General features: G+C 43.8%; 3 protein-coding genes and 2 long non-coding RNA genes across 6 annotated transcripts; 3 read left to right on the top strand and 2 right to left on the bottom strand.

Moving 5' to 3' along the window:
- The first annotated feature begins 331 nt into the window (after positions 1 to 331).
- On the top strand, positions 332 to 4,951 carry LOC124204865 (flocculation protein FLO11-like). Its single transcript, XM_046602094.1, has 4 exons — positions 332 to 961; positions 2,003 to 2,495; positions 2,561 to 2,685; positions 2,772 to 4,951. The coding sequence occupies exons 1-4, from the start codon at positions 848 to 850 to the stop codon at positions 4,413 to 4,415; spliced, it is 2,376 nt and encodes a 791-aa protein (XP_046458050.1). The 5' UTR covers positions 332 to 847; the 3' UTR covers positions 4,416 to 4,951.
- Positions 4,499 to 6,170, bottom strand: LOC124204866. The gene is made up of 2 exons (XR_006879148.1): positions 5,430 to 6,170; positions 4,499 to 5,321 (listed from the first exon to the last, which is right to left on the bottom strand). It is a non-coding gene; the product is annotated as an uncharacterized LOC124204866 (long non-coding RNA).
- A 124-nt stretch (positions 6,171 to 6,294) lies between these two features.
- On the top strand, positions 6,295 to 8,878 carry LOC124204863 (G2/mitotic-specific cyclin-A-like). Its single transcript, XM_046602093.1, has 7 exons — positions 6,295 to 6,950; positions 7,027 to 7,335; positions 7,391 to 7,537; positions 7,600 to 7,823; positions 7,888 to 8,092; positions 8,158 to 8,405; positions 8,469 to 8,878. The coding sequence occupies exons 1-7, from the start codon at positions 6,789 to 6,791 to the stop codon at positions 8,530 to 8,532; spliced, it is 1,359 nt and encodes a 452-aa protein (XP_046458049.1). The 5' UTR covers positions 6,295 to 6,788; the 3' UTR covers positions 8,533 to 8,878.
- LOC124204861 (serine/threonine-protein phosphatase 6 regulatory ankyrin repeat subunit C-like) lies at positions 8,867 to 17,208 on the bottom strand. 2 transcript variants are annotated; one of them, XM_046602091.1, is made up of 29 exons: positions 16,363 to 17,207; positions 16,196 to 16,297; positions 15,402 to 15,500; positions 15,150 to 15,266; positions 14,868 to 15,071; positions 14,693 to 14,798; positions 14,427 to 14,623; positions 14,238 to 14,336; positions 14,070 to 14,163; positions 13,521 to 13,999; positions 13,258 to 13,449; positions 12,968 to 13,192; positions 12,691 to 12,891; positions 12,403 to 12,609; positions 12,178 to 12,328; positions 11,907 to 12,115; positions 11,646 to 11,843; positions 11,377 to 11,583; positions 11,183 to 11,314; positions 10,920 to 11,126; positions 10,708 to 10,844; positions 10,545 to 10,646; positions 10,191 to 10,477; positions 10,064 to 10,131; positions 9,907 to 9,994; positions 9,628 to 9,836; positions 9,433 to 9,568; positions 9,211 to 9,330; positions 8,867 to 9,115 (listed from the first exon to the last, which is right to left on the bottom strand). In XM_046602091.1, exons 1-29 carry the CDS (start codon positions 16,882 to 16,884, stop codon positions 8,970 to 8,972), a joined length of 5,241 nt encoding a protein of 1,746 aa, XP_046458047.1. In that variant the 5' UTR covers positions 16,885 to 17,207; the 3' UTR covers positions 8,867 to 8,969. The 2 variants fall into 2 exon arrangements, with proteins under 2 accessions (XP_046458047.1, XP_046458048.1); XM_046602092.1 differs by lacking the exon at positions 9,211 to 9,330 and having other exon boundaries at positions 16,363 to 17,208.
- LOC124204864 lies at positions 13,334 to 14,769 on the top strand. Its single transcript, XR_006879147.1, has 3 exons — positions 13,334 to 13,473; positions 13,528 to 14,361; positions 14,435 to 14,769. It is a non-coding gene; the product is annotated as an uncharacterized LOC124204864 (long non-coding RNA).
- Positions 17,209 to 17,771: the final 563 nt, after the last annotated feature.

The raw sequence follows: 17,771 nt of genomic DNA, 5'->3' as shown, positions 1-17,771 counted from the left end.
TCGACGACACCGCACACTGCGCATATTCTTGCATTATTACTTTTTCAAGACGTTAGTACGACATATAAATATAAGAATAGCATCACGGGCCATAAGTGTGTCGATTGAAAATATTGAGTAACGAGTTGATGAATTTTTAAATCACTGTTATGATCAGCAATGAATTATTTCACGTTTTTCTCTAATAATAATGAAGGACGGGAAAGAGGCAACGCTATCTATGGCTAGTGCGTTCAACTTCGTTTATTATACCTAGGGCGAGTAAGACGCGGCGCGCTGTTGATCCCACTGGAGAATGCCTTACTTTGACATGACAGAAAACTATTGATTAACAAGTCGAATGACGGTAATTTTTGCTGGCCGTGTGTGACCTTGTATACGTAATCAATTTTGCTTCAGATTTATTATTGATGAAATCAAAAGAGAAAATACAGTTAAGAGAGCAACAGAGGGAATTGCAGTGTTGCCTTATTCAAGCCTTGATTTTCTGATGGGAGCCTCCGCCCGGCTCGATAAAATCCTCACTTCCGATTAGAGATTGCCACGAAATAGTTGTCGAATAACCCCCATTTCAAATAGCTTTGTAATATTTTGTAAATTATTTTTTGTTTCATCTATTGCCTGTTAATTTGCAGACCGTCGCAAACGATAAGTTTTTTGGGTAAACGAGTTCCGGCGACATGATTAGGGCGGTATTTTTCCAGTGAAAGAGAGAGAATACATAGCCTGAGGCACGAGCCATAGAGAAAATAATGGTTACCTATACTACCCGCTAGGAGGCGTGCAGTGTTCTGCGCTGGCTGGCTCGCTTTCTGCTATTCCGTGGCTGTTGGCCGCACGGTAAAAAATGTCTTTCTCGGGACAACCGATCGTTTTGAAAAACTTGCGTAGAATCCCGCCCAACACCGCCAAAGTTATTCGCTTGCAAAAACAGTTTATCGAAGCTGTACAGCGATATCAGGTTAGTTTATCTTTGATTTGTTTTTATTTCAATTACTTTCGGTGCTCAGGTCTGCATGTATGTATGTTGGGTGGCCGTGTGTGTGTGTGTGCAACTCGGCCGTCCGACGTATTTTCTTTCCCCTCCTCTCTCCCTATGTGTACATCTGCTCTTTTGGTTTAGTCATGTTTAACAGTGCTCAAGCACATTATTTTCCTTATATTTCTCATCGACGTTATACAGTCATGTTAAGAATGAACACGGTAAACAACTGTTTACCAATGTGAGCTTCTTGAAATGACAATAAACAGCGTCCGCGCTCTGCCCAACATTTTTCACTGACTCATAGTGAGTTCAGCCTTGAAGATTTACTTTACGTTTCTCAGAGATATCAGCTATTTATCACCTAGCACACAGTCGATTGCTTATATTTACGATATTAAAGTGTCAATTGTTAAACTGAGAGTCGCCGGGTATACGGACACGTATACCTAAGAATCCGAAAACACCCCAAGGTGTGTGTGTGTTTGAGGTAGATTGCAAAACTAACTAGATCAGGTCTAAAGAACAACAATGAGCATCCAGACTTGACTGATATATTGTTGAATGTATTTCACAATTCATGATCTGTCATTTCGGCTCGGTTTTCTCAGTGGAAACTAATGGCTGGATAGAAAAAGAGATGATACAACTGCGAAAGATTGTTTTCGTCATCGTTGCTGCCACCCTCAACCAGCAGGAACCCACGCTATCAAACCTCTGTATTTCTTCATCTATCATTGCTTAAAAGTCGAACGCATCCCTAAAAGTTGTTGTTTTCGTCTACCGCAATTCATGCTCGACATTATTCAACATCTTTTCTTTGGGTTTTTGCATCCTATTAAATGAAATTAAGCGAGAAAAGTCGTCAAATGTTCGGTTTCCTTGAGTGTCAGATAAAACTTTCGCTGCAGCTTTAGCGCTTTTCCGCTAGGTGGCCAAGACTTCCGCTCGAGATACTTTTATTTTTTAAAATTTGATCTAATTTGATAAAATTTTCTTTTATTTGGTTTTGTTAAACAGGAATTGAACGAAAGGCCAGATAAAGATGAAGCGATTCTTGAAGAATTATTACAAGAAATAGCCATCCTCGACAAGTCTCAGCGCGAAGAGCTCAACCTTGTTAGAGAAGCCGAGTTGAAATGCATCTCTCAAGAAATTCAGAATGATTTGTTCCGTTCTGAGACATTGAGCGAACCTGGACTACCTGCTCAAACCGGGGAATTTAGCGAAACCGAAGATGAATTCCCATCATCTCCTCAGGAACTAACAAACACTGGTCAAGACATTTCATCAAGTCCTGTCTCATCGTTGGCTTCAGCTGACAACTTCAAAGAACCAAATGAAATGGCTGTTGTTGAAGAGATTGAGGAAGAACTTGAACAACCGTTGGAAGAAACACCAATGGATTGGGAAGATTTGACCAGAGAACAATGGTCAGAGTCTGACAGACTGCTGCAGAAAGTAGAGAAAGTAGGGTCAAAAGTTCTTCAACGTGACTTTATGTCTGCTGTTGGTGAGTTCATTTATTAACTTGTAACTTACCGGAATTGAAGTTGGCTAATCTTTCTTTTCTTTCAGAATTGGTCCATGTAAGTCAGTACAAGAAATCAGAGGAATTATTGAACCAGAGAAAAGCAAAGGCTGTTCAGGGTAAAAAAGTTATTACAACTGGTCCTTGGCAAATCATTGATATTCCAACCAAGGTAAACATTTTTTTGATTAACCCTTCTTTATAAGAAAAAAACATTGTTCAATGAATTAACACATGATTTATTTGTATAAATTCCAGGTTTCTAACCGGAGATGCAACTACTTAACTGGCCTGCACGTAACCATTAGGCAGAAAGATCCCAAACGATCAGTTTTGGCGACAAATTCTATGGAATTCAGCGGAGTTAAAACTCGTCATCACGACTCGCGAGGATCGTCTCGAGCTTCTTCCCGAGCCTCATCTCCCATTTTCTCTCAGACGGATAGTTACAATGGCAAAGATAGTTACACTTCCGGCTCAAACACCAAACACTTAAGAAGTACCAAGTCTCGTGCCAAAGCCAAGAAAGCGCCGCCTCCAACACCTAGCAAGACTAACAACAATAACAATAATCAACAAAACAAATCAAGTCCGTCAAGTAAAACTGCAACGTCCACCTCGAGTCCGTCGAACAAATCAGAGACTGTGGATTCTAATAGCAAAAATGGAAGTCGAGCTCTAGAACCCTGCGTCACCTACACGGTTGTTGATGGTGTGCCTCATTTCAAAGTATTTTTCCCTTCGTCCAAAGACTCCATAACTAGCCCAGCAGCTGGCGGTGTCCCTAAGGCGGCTGTTAATGGATCACCGTCTTTTTCTTCACCTCGCGCTTCCATCGTAGAAAGTGATATCGAAATCATACAGTCTCAAACTTCTACGGAGAATGGCAGCAGCCCTCGTATTACGCCAGAGAGGAAGATTAAACCGTCGTCGAAACCCATCAAGAGACCTCGTTTATCGCACCAGGGTTTCAGTCCGTCTACAACACCTATCAAGGCAGGACCGTCAAACGCAGAAACGATGCCCAATCCAGCGGCAACTAAAGCGGACGAAAGTGGCAACAAAGAAGAGATGGGTCGATGCATTGAGAAGTGCGGCAGCTGGATGGGAGCTCCACATTTCAAATTCTATCGCACGTTTCCGTCTGTGAACGCGACTGTGGCATCATCCAATTGGTCAGGATCCGCAAATTCAACAGTGACGACAGTCGTACCTCCTAAGCCAGTTGTTATAGCTCCAGCACCTAAACTCTCGTCTCCTATCACGACTCCCAAGTTGGCCATCGCTCCTAATAACGCGTCGTCTCCCTCAACAGCCACAACTCCGCTGCCTGCCATGCCCAAGTTAACGATGGGAAATCAAGGATTGAAGAATTTAACTCCACCGTCATCGGCTCCTATGAATTCACAGGTCGGCAAATTTGTCCCCATCGCCCCCAAAGTTCCATGTCTAGCCGGAGGAGTATCCAACTTTGTCATCGTTCCTTTTGCCGATAAGAATCACGGCACTAATCAGTCGGCCGCCATCAAGAGACCCATATCACTGTTGAAGACGTGCCCACCTCTTTCCAATTCACAAAATCCTTCCACTGCTGGTACGTTTCTGACGGTCAAGAATTTGAAGGAGTGTTTTCAGAATAACAAGCAGTATAAAGATATGAAAGTGGTCGTCCAGAAAGTCCCTGTTGCAGTGCAGGCGCCAACAACAACAACAACAAGTCCGGCAACTGGCGGACATCAGTCACCTGGTCAACGAGTTTCCCTGGCCGCCGATAACAACGAAGACTTGAAGAAGACGGTGGTCAAGCTCTTTCCCTCCACGGACAACAAGGAACAGGCCAACGTTGATGATTCTCGTCATCTTACGTCGCCCACTGTTATCGTGGCCGACATGTCGATGTAGGATTTAATTTGTAATTTTTTGTGCCCCCCAAAAACTAGGGGAATATGTTTCCCCCCTCGTTTAATCTTGTTTTCCATTCATCGTTTCTTTTTCTTTTGAAGACTTCAAACTTGATTGCTCTTGTTATCACCTTTTTTGAATCTTCTTACACAATAACCTAGTTGCCCGAATTCCCCCTCACCCTGAATCCCTCGAAATTCGAAGTAAAGACGTTACGGAACCGTTTTTTTGATTAATGATTAAAGTGAAATTCCACGTTCGGATGATGTCGTGTATGAATGCTGTCCTTTGTGTACGTACTAGAGTATGCCAGGTATCGGTTATGTCCGCGAAAAACAAAATTGTTTCTTTTCCTCCTTTCCTCTCTCCTCACTCAAACCTCTTTCTTTCTAATCGTTTATGAAGAAGAAATTTGGTGCGGATTCCGAATACCACAAGGGACGACATATGTAGTCAGCGGATGATGATGAAGAAAGAATATGGCGCACCCTTGTCGTAGCGTATAGTTACAAAATACACCTATTATCTTATGTGAATAGCCATTTCTATCTCAACAGTTTTTGGAAAATAGTGTGACACATGGAAAAACAAAAATACATTCTCAAAACAAATATATAACAGAAAACAAATTCTTGGAAAAATGAAATTCATGAGACAGATCAATAATTGTATTTGGGACACCAGCCAGCGCCGATCGATATCTTATTTTTTACCTTTAGATCGCCACCGGTCGTCTTCCATCTTTCAATAGGCTCGAGTTGATTTATACAAAAGGGCTTATGTATATATACCTGATGCGGGGGTGTACTAATACAAGGTAGTCTGGAATTTAAGGAAGGTGAGTGGGTTGAGGAGAGGTGCGTCCTTGACCCGCCTTCAACCTTGTGCATCTTGTGGTCTCTCTACCTGCAAAGTTTGGATAAAGTTTCATGATCGATTGTTGTGTGTGGCCTTCATTCGCGCCATTTACTCCTTTCACATTGTATACAAGATGAGGATTGACTGATGCCTTACCGTAAACGTAGTATATAACAGTTGTTACACACCTGTCATCTCACCTCAAGGAAATTCTATTTTTAATCCTTTATATTTGGGTTGATTAACTTGATGAATCATTTTTAACTACGCGATTATCGAACATTTCCACGAATAAAAATGGGGCGTGTTCTCGTGTGAGAATGGGCTTATTTGCGCCATCGAATTGATTGACACACTCAAAAGGGAGCTGGGGGGCCATTGATCAATAGGCATCTCCACTGCAGCTGTGACGATGCTTATGCAAATCAAATCGAACAAAGCTTCGCTCCAATGATTTGGGATGTCAAAAAATGCCAAGGTTTTAAGCAGTTTTCAAATAAAAATACACGCATTTATTCTGCTATGTTTTATCATTTACTAACGGTTTGAAATATCCTCAAGAGTCTTGTAGTAACCGGAAACCGGCCACAGCAGAGGGTATTCGGGACAGGATATGGTGAAGAGAAGAAAGCTTGTGGAGACGGAAAAAAATAACCGTCAAAAGCACGCAGGGGGGGATGGAACAGGGAGAGAGCGGGAAAAAGCGTCAGGTAAACCTCCCAAAGACAAGGTTCACTGTTGAAGATAAGAGGCGTCCGTTGACAAAAACTGTCATTTTTTGAAAGAAAATCGGTTAGAAACAAAAAAAATTTCACAATATAACAGTCATAATCAACAATTCATTGAAAAATATCGACAAGAAGTCCATTCCATCATTTGCAGCTCTGAGAGCAGTAAAACCATATAAAACCGTTCTAACAAAACCCTTTATTTATTTATTTTTCCGCATTCTTTTGTTGCTAGATTTAACCATGAAAGCCGTTTTCAAAATTATTTATAGATTTTTTTTATGATAGCCAAATTCGATGTTTGGCGCTAGTTGATGTTGATTGTTGATCGACATGAAACGACATCAGGTGGCTGCTCGTGCTTTCTTCTTCTCAACAATTTAATAATGAATTTCAACCAATTATTGAATTTAACGTATTTTTTACCTTTCAAATATTCTATTCTATTTTATAGTGTATTGAAAACGACTATTTTGTACCGCATTCCATTCAACAACCTGATGTAGCTTCCAGGACTAGCGATCTGGCAATGCCGATCTTGAGATGTTCGAATGAGGCTCCTCCCTCCCCCTAACCGTCACAATTTCGAAAATCGAGAACGTTGCTTACTGCACATTCAGTCTTGGTTAGATGAGTCGAGAGGAAGATTCTTATGAAGAACAGATTCATCTGATTTAATAACGGACTTCCAACGAGGTCTTTCATTCTCTGTTAGTCCCGCCACGTTTTGTTCACTTTTATTCTAGGGGCATTTTGAATTGAATTGTCTTGTAAAACCTACGACGTCATGGCTTCCCACTTCGACCAAGAGAATCAACTTCCTTCGACTCAAGCTGCTTCTTCACGCTTTGGTTTGAGGAAAGAAGCCGGCCAACCAAAATTGGGGCTTTCAATCGTCAACTCCAATGCTGCCAATGCAAAGAAGGCATCTCAGCTTCAGAGCAAGAAGGTAATGATATTGCATCCTTTCTAGTTTTGAGTGTGTGCTGTGTCTTGTAATGTAAATGTTGTTTGGTTGTGCTCAGGCTCCTGCCTTTGCAGTGTTTGATGAGAATGCTACTGATCACACTGATAAAGTCAACAAGGGACAGAATTACTGGAACCCAATCCCACCCATCAATGTGAAGCAACAGTCGTTTGCTGAACCGAAGCAGGGGTTTGCTGTCTACAGAGATGAAGTTGCATCCAAGTCCCACAGACAAGCTTTGGCTCCAATTTCTCAGAGCCTTGAAGATTCAGCTTGCAGCTTTATGTCCATGAACACAAGTTTACATCAACTAGACTATGTTCTCCAGCACAAAGAAGAGGAATCTCGTGAATCCTTTAAGATTCAAGTAAGTTGCTGCTTGACTAGATCGAAAACTGTAGGCTAATGTGGTTTATTTGTAGGATCATCTCAGCCCTATGGTAATCGATGAAATAGGCCTTGAAGAAAGCAAGCCATGTGCTACCTTTGCTGAGTTAAATCGCCATTTAGAATCTGCTTTACCTGAAGTTTACCTCAAGGACATTTACAAGTACCTTAGGGAATGCGAAGTAAGTTGATTTGTGCTTCTTCCTTTTAGACCTGTAGGCTAAATTGCATTATTGTGTTGTAGGAACGCCATAGACCCAAGCCCCATTACATGCGTAAGCAATCTGACATTACTCACGGCATGCGCGCCATTTTGATTGATTGGCTCGTTGAAGTTGCCGAAGAGTACAAAATCCACAACGAAACATTATTCCTCGCCGTTTCTTTTATTGACCGCTTTCTTTCGCACATGTCTGTTTTGCGTGGAAAGTTACAATTGGTTGGAACTGCCGCCATGTTCATTGCCGCGTAAGTCCAGCTTTGTCTCATTGTCTTTAGTCGGTAGAAACTTATTTCGATTTTGATTCCTCAGTAAATACGAAGAGATCTACCCACCTGAGGTTAGCGAGTTTGTCTACATCACCGACGACACATACACCAAGAAGCAAGTCTTGCGCATGGAGCATTTAATCCTCAAAGTTTTAGCTTTCGAATTGGCTGTGCCAACAACGAATTACTTTCTCCAACGCTACATCCAGACGTCTCGTTCAAGTGAGACGTGTCTGCACCTGGCATCGGTATTTTTCGTGATTGTATGACTTGAGTGTTAATAGCTTGCTAATGCTGTCCTTGCCCTCAATAGTATTTGTGTGAATTGACATTGATGGAGACTGAGCCATACCTGCATCATCTGCCCTCGGTTGTAGCCGCCTCTTCCGTTGCACTAGCAAGACTCGCCTGTGGCAACGAAATCTGGCCGTCACACGTGCAGGCATCATCCGGTTACTCCCTTGAGCAGTTGATGCCTTGCATCAAGGATCTCCACGCCACGTGGATTCAGGCTCCATCAAGCCCTCAGCAAGCTATCCGCGAGAAGTACAAGGCCGAAAAGTAAGCTTTTATTGCCTAGCAATATTTAGTGACCAATTTTGTAACGTTCGTTTTGATTTCTAGATGGCATGCTGTTTCCCTGACGACTCCACCGCCCATCTCTACGTTAGAATTGGCGCAGTTTTAGCGATGGATAGTAATCACTGACCTTCTAAGAATATTTATAATATGAAATTTACGTGTTCTTTCCCCCATTTCCCACAAAGGACGTTGTACATAACATCGATATCTCGATTGTTTCCCTTTCTGCCATTCCGATTTGTCGCGTTTTAACATTTTTTTATTTTTCAAAAAGTCGCGAAAATTTAAACCAAAAAACATTTGAAAAAAAAAAATAAGAAAACATATCGTAGTTATGGCTACGAATTTTCCCTCATCCTGTGAATCATATCACTGTCATAAGTTTCAATTTTTGTACAAAAAAAAATCCTAAAAGTGTGCTGCTAGATTTAATACATGACTTGTCAAAACAACTTTATATTCTGTTCTGTTAGCATTGCATATCATTTATAATTCAATATCCCAAAAATGTTAATAATTTAATAATTCAGAATTTTTTTCTATTTAATTGCACTGCGACAAGTTGTTGCTGATGTACTGCTTGACGACTACGCGCCAATCAGTGACATGTTCCAAGCTGTTGCGATCGCCGATAATCGACATTTGTGAACTAAGAGGAGCCGGACGGACAACCCCCAATGCATTGGACTCTGCAACCCCCAAAAAATGTGTAGGTTTAGTATTATCTTATTTGTACACCCGTTGGAAATTCTTTAAATTTAGTTTTGTTTAGCAGGACAAATACCTCGATGACCGACTTTGGTTTTGTGCTGGAACTTTCTCATCCATCCTTTGTTGTTCTCACTTGCCGATGGGGCACATTGTCTAACCAGTCGTGCATGATCATCCGCATTCTCATGGACAACTGAGGGTTGAGGTAGTAATGAATAAGCGTTAGATACATTAGTGGCATACGAGCATACTGGACATGCTTCTTCACACAAAAGATGTTTTTAAAGAATGTTACCTTGTTTCCTAGATAACTGCCACAGGTAACTAATCCACGAAGTAAACAGATTGAGTGGAGATGGAGTGGCCGCCGTACGATGCATAGCCCGAACCAATTTGGCTAGTCCAAACTTCCATTCCACATCCGATTGAGCCTTCAAAACTGCAGTCTGAATTCAAATAATTCAATTTACATAATAACACATGATTTTACCTGTATTCTCTGGTAGGTGTCGCTCATCATGGCAATAAGCATGTTGATGAGCACGACGGTGGTCACCAACATGTAGAACCCGAAGACTATTTTGTAGAAAAAGAGTGTCCATTCGGGCTGAGCTGTCTCCATCCGCAAATCGGCCGGTTGCGTCAGACCAAACAGCGCGAAGAAGAGCAATTGGAATGTGTCCAACGGTGTCACCACAACTGTGAAAGGACCAACCACACCGTGATGAATCATTTACGGTAGATTATCTTAAATATTCAAATGTATCACCTCCTGAATTCAAACCACCTGTTATGGTTTTAGCCGTGATGGGTGTGATATCCCTTGCCCAAAACGGTTGGTTGAGTGCAGCCACATGCTGGAACAAGACAAAATGTCCTTCATTAGAACAACCCAACGAGAAATTTTCTTATCAATCAAAACCAACCATCGTAAATCCGAACATGAAGATGGCCAAAATGATGAGGAAACGGCAAGCGTCGACCATCAGGTTCCCTTAAAACATTTCATTTAGATATTAAAAGAAACATTGAAACTTGATTGAGACAACTAACCGATTATTATGGCCCATGGACCAAACAGGTAATGGAAGGACAGGAAATCGAGAAGGAGCATGCAACACAGTAGGACGACGACGGCCAGCAGTTGATTACGGAAGAATAGAGCGACGGTCCAATGCTCCGGTTTCAAGAGGAATGCTACGGCGTGGATCAAAATGGCAATCGCGCTGATGAAGAGGATAGCGATCCTGAGCCAACCCAATCCGCCTCTGTCTCTTGGTGTGGCCAGTTCAGCCAGTAAAACGCCCGATAGCCAAATAAGTAGCAACCATTCGTACCAACTAAAAATTCGATTTAAAGAAGATGAATTAACAAATTATACTAATGAAAACTCGTATTGCTGATTACCAAGGAAGCAACGACGTCCGCAAAACGGGACAAATGGGCAAAGTACTCGTCAAAATCAGGAGCGTCATTAAATAGATGTGAGACGTCAAGTAAGCCATGAACCTGTAATTATCGTTTTACCTTTTAGTACTGATTATCTGTAATTCATCTTTAGAAAATTTACCTAATGACGGGGATTTTGTCGTAACGATGTCCGAGTGGAAGACACAAGCAGAGCCAAACGGGCGGCAAAACGACGCAGCACAGGAACAGTAAAAGAAGTTTCCACGGTGCCCATTGCAATCCTCCTAGCCAGACTTCCTGATTGTGTTGGAAAAAAGAAAGAAAATTATTGATTGACTGGAACGACCAAATTCAACCTTCTTTTGAGCTGACTTGAAGGTAGCGCTGGACAGCTGGATGGGAAATGACTTCCTTCTGTTCCTGTTCAACAAGGATGTCTAACAGTGGCATCTGCCTTCGATCTTGGGCCGTCAGAAGACGGGCAGCTCCTTCCAAAGATGAAGCCAAGGCCAACAATTCAGTAGCCATCGACTCGCAGTGCTTGGCAGCTTCCAGCAGGTCCTTTGACCTCTCTTTTTCCTGCAATACGGATGGCATCAAGTAATGTAAGCTCAATTTCATGAAAATCACTTTACCTTGACGGACAATGTGGCTAGGATGTGCGATAATTTGGCGGCCACGTCCACAGGCGCTGGCGATTCCAAAATGAATTCGCACAGTGGCAAGTTGTTGTGATTTTTGCCACAAACCATCAGGTTGTAGACAAACTAGTTGATGCGATAATTCATTTACTAAACTCTTTCGTGTTAATTAATGAATTAAATCTTACTTTTCGATCTTCCATCAAACCGTAGGCATCATGTTCCCGTTTCAAAAGTAAAGTCAAGACGGAAGTGTGACCTTCTGAAGCTGCGTACCATAACGGAATTCGCCCATTATCGTTGAAACTACGAGGCGTGGCTCCACTGTCCAGTAACAATTGGACCATTGCCAGGTGACCGGCTCGAGCGGCTAGATGGAGGGCCGTCCATCCAGCCTGAAAAGAAGAATCCAGCTATGAAATAGAGGCGACTTAAAAATAAATCCCTCCAAATCTACTTTGTCTGCAGCATTGATGTCGGCTCCTTGACCGAGAAGGAGCTCCACTAATCGTCCGTGCCCGTGAGCGGCGGCCACATGAAGTGGTGATCGCCCGTGTCCGTCTGGAGTGGTCAAGAGCCCAGTGGAGCGGCTAAGTAAGAGGCCAGCCACTGGTCCGTGGCCTCCTCGACATGCCAAATGCAATGCGGTGAAACCCTAGTCGAACAGATTTAAAAATGATTTCTAATCACGTTCGATCTAACAGATGCGGTGCGGTACATTTTGGGCAGATGGCTGGTCCACCGTGACGCCGGCCGAGTTGAGAAGGAGCCGGACAACATTCTCATCGCCAGAATATGCGGCTAAATGTAATGGCGTCAGCCCAGCCTCGCCGTCCAACTCACGAAGAACTCCCGTTCCGGATAAACTTGTCGGCGCTTCTGATCGCACACCGGCCGGAACGTGTGCCAACATTTCTCGAACAATTTCTGATTGACAAGCAATTAAGGAAGGCATTCCAAATGTACAACGGAACTGGTGGAATTCTCACCCGATTGGCCGTAGCAAGCAGCGACGTGTAAAGAATTCAATCCGGTTCGACGACTCGCATAGCTGAGCGTGTCGGGACTGGCGTCGCGTAAGACGTCGATGACTACATTGTGCCCGTTTTTGGCTGCCAATTGAATGGCTGTGAATCCGGCCTGTCACGGTAGCAAATCACATTTTTACACAACACAAATTCCTGTGATGTACAAAAGTGAGCAGACTATATTACTTTATTCTCATCCTGCGGAAGTGCTCCGGCTTCCAGCAACATTTTCACCACATCCGCATGTCCACCTTCAGCCGCTAGGTGGAGAGGAGTCGATTCGCTCGTCCGGTTGCGAGAGGCCGTCACGATCGATAGGTCGAATTTCATCAACTGCTGGAGCACGTCCACCGATCCTTGCATCGCAGCAATATGGGCGCAGGTATTACCGTCCTGTCCGATGCCATTGTCGTATCCCATGAATCACTTTTTATTAAGAAATGTTTCTTTTTTCTTTCTAGGGCTTTATAATACCTTATTGGCTGCCAACACAAGGGCCGGCTGGTGTTTCAGAAACAAACGCACCACTTCTGAGTGGTTCTGCTGGGCGGCCAAATGAATCGCTTTACGACCCAACTCGTCCGCTGCACTCGTTTCGGCTCCTAATTCAACTAAAAGACTGCACACATCAAGCTGGCCGGCTCCGGCTGCCAATTGAAGTGCCGTTTCCTTCCGCTAGAAATCAATCAAAGAGTAAATTCAATTGGTCGTTCAACTTTAAAACATTTAAATCCTTTTTTTTTGTTTTTACCAAAGTTAGGGCGTCAATCGTGGCTCCGTGGACAGTCACCAATGACCGGACCAGTTCAGTATAGCCTTTAAGGGCCGCCAAGTGGATAGGAGTCAGTCCGACACGCGATTTGCTGTTGACAAAAGCGTTGTGAGTCAAAAGAGCGTCGCAAACGGCCCCGTGTCCCGATTCGGACGCCAAATGTAAGGCCGACATTCCGTCGTTATCGAAGACGTCGACTCGAGCCTGAAAACAATAAAAGTAATTACGTAATAAAACATTATAAATAGGCCTTGGTAATTATTTAATACCTGATTTTGAAGTAAAAGTAGAGCGCACTGAAGATGGCCGTTCTTTGCCGCCACTTGCAAAGGTGATCGACCCAATAAATTCTGTTTGTTGACCACCCGCTGTAATTCCGTCGGTCGAATGCTGGCCAGCAGGGCCAACAGAACGGGAACGTTACCCTGGGAGGCGCAGTAGTGCAGTGGATTCTCTTTCGTCTTGAACCAAAATATGATTGAAATGTAATTACATTTTTAATCTTTTCAGGAGTTAAAATTAGACTGTTTACTTGATAGGTGTCGAGACTAACATCTCCGCCGGCCTGGAGCAAAGACTGGGCAATGTCACGATCAGGATATTTTCCTTTGACGGTTGTGGTAATTCGGGGTTGGTTACTGGCCGCGTGTAAAGATGTTTCACCGATAGAGTTGCGGGTATTGACGTAGGTAGCGGCTGAACCCGATCCGGCTTGGACGTGTTCCAGTAACAGCTGGACGACGGAAAGCGTCCCTGGATGTGACGTGCCGCAAGCCACCTGGAGAGGCGTTTCACCGTTGATGTTCACCAGCAAAGGATCAGCCCCATCGGCAAGAAGGAGTCGAACTACACCGAAATGCCCCTCACTGGCCGCCACGTGAAGCGGTCGAACTCCATCGGCTCGATTGATGTTGGCATCGCATCCGGATTTCAGTAGCATTTGCACACATTTCTCACCTCCTTCCGTCACCCTGGCCGCTATATGCAAAGGCGTTTCTTGCAAGGTTCCAGCTGTCCATGTAGGAAAATTTAAAATCAATTAAATTAAATCATTTATCAATTTAAAATAATCCATGTATACCTCGGATGTGAACTTGAGCTCCGTATCCCAACAGGGTCTCTACAACATTAGCTTTTCCAGCCTGGACAGCCACATGAAGTGCCGTGTAATTATCCTATCGTAACAAAATCAACAAATTCAAATTATATTTTTAAAACCTAATCTGCTGTTAATTATGTTCATTCCTACATTTGTAGTGGCATCCACTTGTTCGCCCTTCAACAAAAGAGTCTGGATGACTCCGACGTGGCCTTTTCGTGCCGCGATGTGAATACTCCTGGCTCCACTCTACAATTTCAACAAGCCCAACGTTGTTAGTCGATTGGGAATTGGATTCTCCTATTGATTAACTTTCAAACGATTTTTTTTTCTTGTTACCTTGTTAGGCATGTGAAGTGGGACTCCCTTTTTGAGCAGCATCAGGGCCGTCTCCGGGTGTCCATGGAGTGAAGCGACGTGCAGCAAAGTACTGCCATCTTTGGTGCGCTCCAAACAGGATGCCCGGAACTTTTCCGTCAGGATCTCGACGACGGCCGTCCGACCTCTTTCAGCTGCCAGCAGTACCGGCGTTCGATCTGCAACGAATTTTTCGGACGTGAGATAAGGTCAGATCAATTTCTTGATTAATTTGTATCGATTATTACCTTCGTTATCGGATATGTTGGGATTGGCGTGGAGCATGTGAAGATATTTGACAATGTTCTCGTCGCCGTCGGCCGCCGCAATATGCAAAGCAGTTTGCCCCTCGGCCTGAAAAATCATCCAACGGTTATTTGACCGTCAACGCTAATTAGTGACAATAATTTTTGTTTTAGTTACGTTGGTGGCGTCGACGGGACTTCCTTGGTCGTTCAAAATCCTCAAAAGTTCAATGTCCCGACGTCTGGTGGCCGCGTGAAAGGCGATCTCCATTTTGGGTCCGAAAGTGGCTTTCACCTGGACATCGCCGTTCATATTGAGCAACTCTTTAGTCACGTGCATGTTGCCTATTTCCACGGCGACGTGCAGCGGTAGATAGCCCTCCTAATAATCAATCACAATTGCAAACAATTTAATGATACTATTAAGTCAAGACCCGAGTCACGCAATGTCGAATAAAACCTGATCTCTGGCCAAGCGGAAGTCTTTAGCTCCGGAAGCAAGTAGCAATTTGGCGACGGAAGCTCCCGATCCGCCCGTTCTCGACGCCACTAAATGGAGGACATTTTGTAGTCGAGGCTGTTTTTTAAATATCCCCCAACGTTTTTAGTAAAAAATATTCCAAACAGAAAAACAAAAAAACAAAATGAATTAATGGCGATGATTAGGTTAAAGATCCTCCGTTTACTTGGTGCGCATCTTTTTATTATTTACCCCGGCCAGAATGGTAATGTCAGCCTTCCGTGCCAGCAAGTTCTTGATGACATCCTCTCTCGAATACAACACGGCCAAGTGGAACGTGTTATAATTATCCTGTGTACACATATCCATCAAAATTGTTAAATTCCGGGGTTAGAGAGAGAAGAGTCGCGCACTATGCCCACTAAAAAGAAAAGGAAAAAGTTTCCCTAACTGCGAATAAAGAACCAGACTGCTAGGGGGTGTTGAGGATCGCGTGCGTCTTTTTATTTCGGTGCGGGACTCCCGTCAGCACCGCGTATAAGCCGGTATAAGCTCGGGATAATAGATGACTGTATTGTGTCACGCTTCCGCACGGTTTATGTATTTAAAATGAAAGTCGCGGCTCTCCCAGCAACGAGAGATATACCACCCCCAAGGGATTATATTTACACTATAGCATATATGTATCACTATATTTATCTGTAAACAGTTTACATGTTCCTCAACTTCTTCTCCGTGTGTTTGCCCTTTTGTTATATTTTGTTATACTTGCTGACCCCCTCTGGTCGGCACCCGATTTGCGCTCTCGTATGTACGCAGTTTCTCTCTTTATTTTCTTGGGTTGTTTGATCGATAATATGCTCAGAGATGACAGGTCAGAGCCACCGCCATAAAAAATGATCATCACCTGTTGACGTGAATCGTTAATAAGAGTGCTACTGCGGGCGTGCAGACAGAGCACGCCGATATGTAGACCGTCAAATTTGACAGAAACAAAAAAAAAAACCAGGAAAAAAAAGAAAGAAAAAAGAATCAAGTTTGGGTACTTTGTTAACGGTGGTCAAGTCGCAACCGAGCTCCATCATCCGCTCCATTAGAGAAATTCGGTTGTCCTTAACGGCGTACATCAGCGGCGTGTAACCAGTGAACTATATCATCAAATAATATTTTTTAATGGATTCAGACAGTTGGGGTGGAGGTGAATTTTTATTACCTCGTCCTGTATGTCGGCCAGTGGTGAAAGTAATTCGGGTGAATTTTTGTTGGCCGCAACTGTTTGTTCCAGCGTTTTCATGGCTTGTTCCAGTCCGCCCCATTCGTTTTTAGACGCCAACCAGAGAATCTTCTTCTTGGCTGAATCAATCATCCGCTTGCCGGCCACTTTGTTGCCGAGGCTGGAAGAATCGCCAGTCGACTGGATCGAATCTCCCGATTCCGGTGTCTGGTCTCGGCTTTTCGGCATTGGACTTGTGTTGCGATCCGCCGATGGCTCCCCCTGTTTACTCCGGATGGAAGACGTCCGGCTGATGCTATTACCCGCGCCATTGTTGTTGGCTCTGCCCAGCAGCGGGCTGTCGATTGTGTCTGGCACAACTGGCGGCGAATCCTGATCGGAATTGCTCACCGGCGGAGTCGATCCTCTGCCCGTTTTGGAATTCTGCCTGGACAAGAGAGCCGTCACCGGTCCGCGTTTCTTGTCCGACCTGATGCCGCCACCGCCACCTTTTAAATCCATGGCAGAAAGTCGATGGATCGAATCCGATGCCCAGCAAGTCCCCAAGTTCAGATGCGCTTGGTTTTCAAAAACTTGATTTTGGAACGTTTTCTGGAACGATGCAACTGGCCGACTGGTCAAACGGCTACTGGACTCGAGTTGAGTGCCCGTTGTGTATACAACATCTCTGTCCGGGGGGCCGGAATTGGAAAGGAAAGGAGGGAGACACTAACAAACCCGAAACGCCGAGTGAGCGTTCCGCCGGACCCAAGAACGCATGACCAAAGACGATCCTTATTACGTTTTTTAACACACTTGTGTTTGTTCCCACTCGTTGATTCTTCTTCTTTCTGCTGGCCTTTCACAAGAAAAGTAAATCACGAACAAAGTTATGATGAAATCGCACGCCGAGCACTTGGAGCAGGACGAATAGAAAATAAAATGACAGCCCCCGTATCATTATGTGTAGTATTTTTACAGCGCGGAATTGTATCAATCGGTATACACGTATACAACCTGGGTGTACTATCGGTCGTCTGAGACGCACTTATTTATTTCTCTTTCACGGCAGGCCTGACCGCGCACCACATCCATTGTCGGGCTAATTTACGATGTTTGCGTCTACTTCGTTAAAGAAGTAATGAAAATGATTTTGTTTTTCCCTCCCAGGGAGCTATACGACATTGGCGGTTTTTCGTTCAAAAAAAGAGAAAACTTTTGAAAGCCGCGCGCCCGCGCGCCAATGACCCACATTTTGTTTCCTTTGGCGGAGTGGTGATGCTCGCGGCCAGGGTGGGAAAAGTTCCGCCAACCGGAATGATGGGCTTCTTCCAATTTCTTATGGAATGTCGATCGCTGTGTGTGTACGGTCATTTTGTTTTTGCCTTGAATTTTCATTTTGTTTTTCG

Source organism: Daphnia pulex, chromosome 10 (genome assembly GCF_021134715.1).
Source record: "Daphnia pulex isolate KAP4 chromosome 10, ASM2113471v1".
In the NCBI taxonomy this organism is placed as follows: Eukaryota; Metazoa; Arthropoda; class Branchiopoda; order Diplostraca; family Daphniidae; genus Daphnia; species Daphnia pulex.
This window is presented reverse-complemented; position numbering and strand designations above follow the sequence as displayed.